General features: G+C 43.4%; 1 protein-coding gene across 1 annotated transcript in view; it reads left to right on the top strand.

Annotated features, from left to right (window-relative positions):
• ANKRD29 (ankyrin repeat domain 29) overlaps positions 1-9,055 on the top strand; it is a 45,355-nt gene that overhangs the window by 30,020 nt on the left and 6,280 nt on the right. Inside the window, exons 6-8 of the mRNA XM_003784835.2 lie at positions 2,905-3,003; positions 4,926-5,021; positions 7,718-7,816. Of these exons, the coding sequence (XP_003784883.1) occupies positions 2,905-3,003; positions 4,926-5,021; positions 7,718-7,816 (294 nt within the window). The remainder of the gene's footprint in view (positions 1-2,904; positions 3,004-4,925; positions 5,022-7,717; positions 7,817-9,055) is intronic.

Below are 9,055 nucleotides of genomic sequence, written 5' to 3' on the forward strand. Positions count from 1 at the left end.
CCAGGCGTTGTGGCAGGCACCTGTGGTCCCAGCTACTTGGGAGGCTGAGGCAGGAGATTCACTTGCGCCCAGGAGTTGGAGGTTGCTGTGAGCTGTGAAGCCACGGCACTCTACCCAGGGGGATAGCTTGAGGCTCTGTCTCAAAAAAAAAAGTGCCACAGCTGGGTGAGACAGCTCATGCCTGTAATCCTAGCACTCTGGGAGGCCAAGGAGGGTGGATTGCTTAAGCTCAGGAGTTCGAGACCAGCGTGAGCAAGAGTTCTAAAAAATAGCCAGATGTTGTGGCAAGCACCTATAATCTCAGCTACTCAGGAGACTGAGGCAAGAGAATTGCTTGAGCTCAAAAGAATTGCTTGAGGTTGCTGTGAGCTATGATGCCATGGCACTCTACCAAGGGTGACAAAGTAAGACTATTTTAAAAAAAAAAAGTGCCATAGAGATTGCAACTTCATGGTGATTTATTTTATTTGACATATTTTTTACATATCTAATATATTAAAAACTGTATATTTTTTGTCAAGTATTCAAAAACATTTAAACATTTTTTTCCATTTTGATTTTTTTCTAAGGGGGCTAAATGAACTTAATTTCCATCATTTTCATTATGAAAATGAAGTCTCTGACCATTATACTAGCAGAAAAAAAATAAGAGAAAACAGAAATTGAGGATATTAAGGTATACAGAAGGGAGAAATCTCTCCTAATCCATAAATTAGATAATCAACCGATAAATAATTTGATTTGGAAACAATGCTGTAACTCAACATGCAACTCTCCGGGTTCAAAAATCAGATTCGAAAAAGTAATCAGTAAAGAAATACACAGGCAGCCCCAAATCTCATTTCCCCAATCCTTCCTGCCTGCTCAAATCATTTATCTCCCAGGGTCACTGGGGGAATCAGATTAAATAAATATGGAAATGTTTCATCAGCAAGAATACAAATTAAGAGACATCACTTTCCATAATAAATACTCAGATTCAGTTAACATTTTCCAGGCGTCTATTAGTCAGTCCTCATGCTTCCCAGCTCTCTGTGTGTTTTGTCATTTAGTAATATCTCTGTGAAGCTAACATTTTTGTAAAAGCAGACCCTGAGCCTGAGAGTGGTTTGCCTCAGGTCTTACAGCCAGGAAGTGGAGATTGCTTTTTACACCTGCCATGACTATTCCAACTAATGAGTATGATCATTGCTGTTAAAAATTGATAATATTTTTTTAAAATTCACAATATAGCAAAAAGTACAAATTAAGGTATTATCGTTGCTAATGATAATTGCTAATGGTAAGTAATATTCAAATTCAAGAATATTTTAAGAAAAAGAATGAGGTAGGGCAAAGTGTCTCCAGCCTTCTGACCACCCCTCAGAGCCTCCAGATCCCCCTGGGCTGCTGAAGTGCCGTCTTCTTTCACCCCACTCTGCTGTTTTGTCCTCTGACCCTTTCTCAGAATGGCAATGGGCAATAATCCTGGGCCTGCTTCAGCTAGTTGGCTGGGGTTGAAATTGCATACTACAGCAGAAAATGTAACTTTATATTCCATAACTGGAACATTTTGCTCCCCAGCCCCTGTTTTGTGAGTAATTCAGTCTTACCTGTCTAAAAGAGTGTCTTGTGGCGGTATTACTGTAACTATCTCAGAGGTTAAGTTTAGCCACTTCTGAATCCTACTCCCTCCTGGACTTCTCTCCAAAGTGACCTAAGTTCTTAGAGTTCTGCGGTCACCCTGGCATCAGGGTGGGGGTAGGGAGATGCATGCCTGGCCCTCGTGCTGGCTTTCTAGTGTCCAAGTGTCCCACAGTGATATCCCAGGGATGCAGCTGGTCCCACCACAGTGCTGGTCCTACCAGGATCCTTGCTCGGGATGTGGGCCATGAGGACTGGGGGATATGTCAGGCCATTTTCTCTTCTGTCTTTTAGGCAGAGTTTCTCTGGGGGCTTGCAGTTTTCCTGGAGTAGTTCATCCCTGGAAAAGGGGAAAATCCTTCCCTATCTGGAATTACCCATAACTTATCTAGGTATTTCTACTACCCCCAGCTTACTCCTCCTTCCCTTACAGCCCCCAAGACTCAAGTAGACTGCAAAGGGGAGCAGAGGGGAGACAAATTCTCACATCTGACTGCCTGTCCCCTCCCTGCCCAGCTCCTTCCTGCACTGGAAGGCTTTCCCAGTTTCCACTCCTGGCAGGAACCACTACTGTGTCACATCCTCCTCTGTGCCTTGCATATTTCACTGCCTAGTGTTTAGGGGGGAAAGGATGTTCCGTAATAATGTACAGGAAATATTCCCAAAGATGTCCTGCTGTAACTAGTTAATGTGTTATCACTTCCTAGAAGATGAAAGAACGCATTCCACATAAAATTAATCTAAGCTCCCTAAAAAGTGAGGTAGCTATGAGTAGGAGAAATGTCTTGAGTTCTCTGACCCACAGACCCCATTTCTAAGGAAACTGCCCATTTTTCTATGGGAATGAGGCATCCCCAGTAAGCAAAGTTTAAAGGGTGAACTTTAAGGTGAGTGCGATCCCCTGGGAAAGCAAAGAGGTTGAAGGGGCAGTGGTGGATAGGCTGGCTTCTCTCTGGGTTTTTGAGATTTGGTCCTGCTGTGCAGTGCCCGACTCCACTGCTCCCCTGAGCCTAATGTGGTCTGTACCACACTTTTTAGTAAAAGATCCGGCCCTAAAGAGGCTGGTTTTATAAGCCAGCAGTTCAATTTTGGCAATTACTCAAGCAGTCCAGGCCCTGCCAGATGCCAGTCTGTGTTCGTGGGTTAAGAACACTCTCCTCTCCAGGTCCTCCTGGATGTGAGACTCAGCTGGCAAGTGCCACCTGTGGTCTGGGGGCTCATTCCCAGGGTTTTCACTTTGTGCTAAGACGTTCTGTGACGGGTGGCCCGCTCTCCCCGCAGGACGGGACGGCGCCCCTGTGGATCGCGTCCCAGATGGGCCACAGCGAGGCGGTGCGGGTGATGCTGCTGCGCGGGGCCGAGCGCGACGCCGCGCGGAAGGTGAGTGCCCCGGGGGCCGCGGTTTCTCCGTGTGCGGGGCACACCGGTGTCTGCAGCCTACAACTGGGTTTCTTCCCAGCCTCTACCTGCCGTTTAGCAGAACAACAAAGTCAAGGTCACATTCGCAGCTGCCGCAGTCTCTCTCCTCCCCCACTGCGGACTTCTGGGCGAACTGAGAGGGCGGAGTCAGCCTGGGCCGGGGGCGGGGGTACCGTGGGCAGCCGGAGACCCGGCGCAGGTTGTCGGGTGGAGGTGGGCCTGAGATGAGGGACTGTCCCCTCCGTGGTGCTGCGCCTCCTGCTGGCCCCTGGCCACAGTGCAGGGGGGTGATGAGGGGCCTGCGGTCTGCGGCCTAGCGATGCCCCCGCTGGCGCGGTCTCCACCTCTATTAGTGTCGCCTAACTCCTGCTCCGCGAGCCCCACACCAGGCTCTCGCCCCACAGGAACTAAGGGTGGCTCAGGGAGAGCCTGGCCCCACTGTGCTGCTTGCGTTTTGTGTTTTACTGTGTATGGCCTCTTTGCCCTTGCTTATAGGCCTCACCTTCCCCTCTCCAACTCTAAATCCTAAAAAGGGAAATCGGAGGACACATTCCTGACCACTTCTTTGCCATCCTACTTTTTCTTCTTCCCATAATCTCTGACCCTAGAAAACAAAAATCCACTAATCCTAGGGTGACCAGACGTCCTGCTTTTGGCGGGACAGTCCCATTTTTCAACAATTTGTCCCGCGTCCCGCTGCGTTTTTAAAAAGTCCCGATTTTTGGAAAGAATGCACGAACGGGCGGGAGAACAGGAAGGGAATATACGGTTTTCGGCTGCCATGTGGCGGTTACGCCAGAATATGAGTTTTATATTATTTTTGTTAATTTTATAATGTTAAACTGTAATAATAACAAATAATTGTTGAGAAGTCATTATCGAGAACTGCTTATCCAAGTTTGCATTGTTGTCAGGTCCTGCCCTGCCCCGCCCCCGCCCCGCCCTCTGGTCATGTTGTCCCACTTTACAAATGTGAGAATCTGGTCACCCTAACTAATCCCGTCTTTCCTCTTCCGGATGTGAGATGAGCCCTGGTGGCAGGCTGAGATAGTCCCTTGCCTATTGTGAACTCTGTGAGCTAAATCCCCCAAACACAGCATTGATAGTTAAAGCGGGATAAGAAGTGAATTTGAGGCCTGGCCCAGTGGTAGCTCACACCTGTAACCCCAGTCTGGGAAGGCCAGTGTGGAGGGGATGCTTTGAGTTCAGGAGTTCTAGGCTATGGTGAGCCATGATTCCATCTCCTGAACTCCAGCCTGGGTGACAGAGTGAGACCCTGGTCTCTATGAAGGAAGGGGAGAAAAGGAATTTGGAAAATCTCTTTTTAAACCAAAACATAATGACAAAAGCTGAATATTATAATTTGAGGATTTGTCTTTTAGACCTTTTATAGTGGTTTTCAGTGATCTCCCCTCCCACACATACAGGTAAATGGATACCTAGAACAGTCTAGGACAGGTAGTATAAATTTTTGCAACAGTAAATACAGTTCAACAATAATTTAAATCATTAAAACAGCTAAACAATTTCTGCTAAGTTATAGCAGCAGAGAATGCCCCTTTGGTCTGTCAGTGACCTAAAAATAGGTTCTTGAAATTCTCTTTCTCCCTTCCTCAGCATTTAAAAGGACTGGAGGAGTATGAATTCCCAAATGTCAGGGTTCTAAGATAATAGAAACAGTCACATATTTGGTCTGATCTTCTTTCTTGAAGAATTAATATGCTCTAACAAGTCCCTAGATTAAGCGATGCTGCTGATCTGTTTCATTTACACAATTTTGCCTGTTTCTGGTGATCATACTCCCAGTTCTCAACTGACATTTAGTTCTCAGCCAACGCAGACATATGTTAACAATCAACTTTTATTTCCCTCCTTTTGTTAAGGATGGCACAACAGCACTATTGAAAGCAGCCAATGAAGGGTATAATGATGTTATAGAGGAGTTGCTTAAATTCTCGCCCTCTCTTGGTATTTTGAAGGTAAGACCTAAAGAGACATTTTACCAATCTATAAAACAGAGAAGTTAAGGCCAGGTGCCATGGCTCACGCCTGTAATCCTACCACTCTGGGAGGCCGAAGCAAGTGGATTGCCTGAGCTCAGGAGTTCCAGACAAGCCTGAGCAAGAGCGAGACCCCATCTCTAAAAATAGCTGGGTGTTGTGGCAGGCACCTGTAGTCCCAGCTACTTGGGAGGCTGAGGCAAGAGGATCACTTGAGCCCAAGAGTTTGAGATTGCTGTGAGCTATGATGCCACGGCATTCTACGGAGGATAACAAAGTGAGATGCTGTCTCAAAAAAAAAAAAAAAAAAGAGAGAGAGAGAAGTTAAAAGATAAGGAATCCATACTTGCAGACTGCAGTAGAATTTGGGTATAATTAGCCTGGTTAGTTGTATTTATGAAAAAACACATCTACAGTTTCTTAAAGCTGGGCATTGGCAGAAATGGGAAGGTTATAAGAAATAAACTAAAGCCCATTACTACCTTGTTTTCCATTAAAAAAAAATAGACAGTAGTAATTAAGTTATCAAACTGTACAGTAAACCACATTGATACTGTTTTTTTGCTGTTGATGAAATTCTTTATTACTACACAATATATTTTCATGTTGTAACAGTATCTATAGATAATGGAATACAAATGATCATATTGATATCACTTGGAAGATCTGTGCAATGAAGGAAGATCAGACACTTACATTCCTTCTCTTCATTATCCTGAGCAAAGAACCACTCTGTTTTGTTACCCACAGTGAAATAAAATAAGCCTGAACCACCTGGAAGCTTCAAAAAAATATGTCAATCTGGAGACCTGTGTCTCCTAGAAAACAGAGCCCCAAAACTCTTTTTTAAGTTTTAATTATTTTGGATTAAATTATTTATAACCTATAGGATGTACTAGGGTTCAGCAAACGTTTTCCGCCAAGAATGGGACTAAATATTTTAGGTTTTGTGAGCTTTACGACTCTCCAACTGCTCAACTCTGCCATGGTAGCAGGAAAGCAGCCACATAAAAGGCAAAAAAAAAAAAAAAAAAAAGAATGTGGCTACATTCTTAGAAAATTTTACTTAGGGACGTGTATTTATATTATATAATTTCATATTTTTGCACGTTTCAAAATAGTGTCCTTACTGTAATCTTTTAAAAATCATTTTAAAATGGAAAGAAAATTCTTAGCTTACAAGACTTACAAAAACAGGTGGCAGGCGGGATTTGGCCCACAGGTCATAGTTTGCTGACCCCTAAAATATAAAGACATCAAATCTATTATAAGTGGACATGGTGGCTTAGCAGTTTAGGGGCTGTGCCCTCAGAGTTTATCAATGTGCCCAAAATATACTTGGCCTTGAGTGACCCCAGAAGCTTTGTGGACACTGTGGAGTTTAGACTCCACTCTTGCTGTCAGCTGATAGGGAAGTGGTGTTGTCAGTGTGTTCATCCCTCTCTCCTGCCCTAATCTCCCCTGAGTTTGGAAGCCAGAAAGCTGCATTTGTTGAAATTGTTTGTAAAGTAAGAATAAACCATCTATGAAGGTGAATTCCATGAACAAAAGGAAGAAACTTTGGAAAAGGACTTTGCAAAATCTAGTCTTTGTTTCAGATGGTTCTCTTTTGGCTTAGTTTGTTTGTTTTAGCCATGTTTCAAATAGGTGAAGTTGACAGGTGTACTGTTGACAGATGCATCAGTGATCATATATACATATATATATGTGTGTATATATATATATACATATATATGTATAATAGAAGCAACCATAGAAAAAAGCTGCCTGGCTGGCATTTTTCTCTAAGTATGATATTTTACTCTTTTACAAAAGAAAAGTGATTTTTATTATGACTAATTAATTAGAAAACTAAGTTTACATTTAGGTATTGTTTGTAGGCATATATACCTTCTGGAACCGTTATCATGTAACTGCCCATTGTTCTTATATTAGTTGGGCAGTTTTCCCCTCCCTCCATGATCCAGCTATTGGCCACGTGTAGCTACTTCCTTATTTCAATAAGTATTTGCAGTAATTTCATAAAACTTTAGAAGCCCATCTACAAGGACCTTCTGTGTTCAGGATGCTCCAGCTCAGCTCAGGGGCGCTGCCTCATCCCACATACTCCTCTTCCCCTTAAGCCCCGGGACTCCAGTCTCACTCTCCTGCCATCCTAGGCTGGCAGAGCTAGGATTCCGCCCACCTTGATGGAAGTGGCTCACCAAAGTAAAAAGACTGTATGTGTTTTTCTTTTTTTATTATTATTTCAGGCTAATATAAGGGTACAAATGATTAAGTTACATTGTTTGAGTTTCTAAGGCAAAGTTCAAGTTGTAGTTGAGCCCTTCACCCAAGGTTGGGCTGTATACCCTTGTGTGTTGTTTTCAAAGAACAAAAATGTTTGGCACAGCATTGCTGTTTTTTCTGCAGCAGATTCTAAAGAATATAAAACTGACTGAGTGACCATGAAGTCATGTGCCCCCTGGACCAGATTCCTTGTTTCGCTTGTGAAAAAACATTAGCAATATTTATACATACACGAGGACACCATATAGGTGTTCGTGTGACTTTGAGATGTATGAGGCATGATAAGGAAGAGTAAGGTTCTATGTTACACTTGGTGTATGATGAAAACCCAGCAAAGTGCTAGTGACCATCAACTCCCTTCTGACACACACTGTCATTTCTCTTAGAATGGGACATCGGCACTCCACGCGGCTGTGCTCAGTGGAAATATTAAAACAGTTGCATTGCTCCTGGAAGCAGGGGCGGACCCATCCCTGAGAAACAAGGTACCCACTTAATCCATCTTTTACTCCATCGGGATCCTTTCAGCATCCTCCTAAACCATGAAAAATATCTCTCTGGCTCTAGACACCATCTTCATTCTTTGTATAATAATACAAAGTCATGCAATAATAAGGGCATGCAAGGTTGTATGAATAGGTGATTAATGAGCCAGGGAATTGTATGAAAAACAGTGTATCATTGATGGTTTTCAGTTAACAATGGTGCAGCCTCCTGGCAGAGGTGAGGGACATGCCCTAAAAACGTCAGAGTTCTGGTAGTTTATCACCAACCCCATAAGTTGGATATTCATAATCTTGAGAATTACCTGTGCTATATTTGGTGACTATATGAGGGAAAATGTTGCCTTTATATTGTTAATAGGAATACACGCCGCTGTTAAAAAACCAACCCATTTTCTATTCTAGTTCTAAATCCTTAATTTACAATTGGGCAGACTTGTAGGTGGGAGGGCCCACACTAAAAGTAGAAAAAAGTGATTGTAATTGCATGTCCTCCTATTCAGCATCCTGCACTTGTACAGATTGCAGGAAAGGTCTCCAGAAAAGGCACTTAAACTACCAACTTTTTTTTTTAATTAAATCAGAGCAGTGTACATTAATACTATGATGGGGTACAGTGTGCTGTTTCTATATACAGTTTGAAATACTTTCATCCAACTGGTTAACCTAGCCTTCATGTCTTTTCCTTAGTTATTGTGTTAGGACATTTATATTCTACATTTAGAGAGATTCACATGTACCCTTACAGGATGAACCATAGGCTAAACTACCAACTTTTGAAGGAGGAAGTGAGATTGATGCTCATTATTAGGGAAGGTGTGAAAAGCGACTGTTAATTTACACTTACATCCTGTGAATTTTTTTAACTGTTTACTGTTAGGTGACGTTCTTTCTCGCGGGGAGAGAAGGACAGCTTGGCCGCGGGTGCAAGCTCACTCCTAGAATTGTTTAAATGCAAGACACGACTACACACTCTTAGGTGGCATGTAGCAAAATGTCTTTATTTTCCACTCCCCTTTATTGGGAGCTAGTCACGTACACCACATTGATCAATAATCCTAACATCTAAGGTGGCGGGTTCAAATCCAGCCCGGGCCCGCCAAACAACAATGATGGCTGCAACCAAAAAAAAATAGCCAGGCGTTGTGGCGGGCGCCTGTGGTCCCAGCTACTTGGGAGGCTGAGGCAGGAGACTCACTTGAGCCCAGGAGTTGGAGGTTG

Source organism: Otolemur garnettii, unplaced genomic scaffold (assembly GCF_000181295.1).
Source record: "Otolemur garnettii isolate 467f Iridium unplaced genomic scaffold, OtoGar3 scaffold00012, whole genome shotgun sequence".
NCBI lineage: Eukaryota > Metazoa > Chordata > Mammalia > Primates > Galagidae > Otolemur > Otolemur garnettii.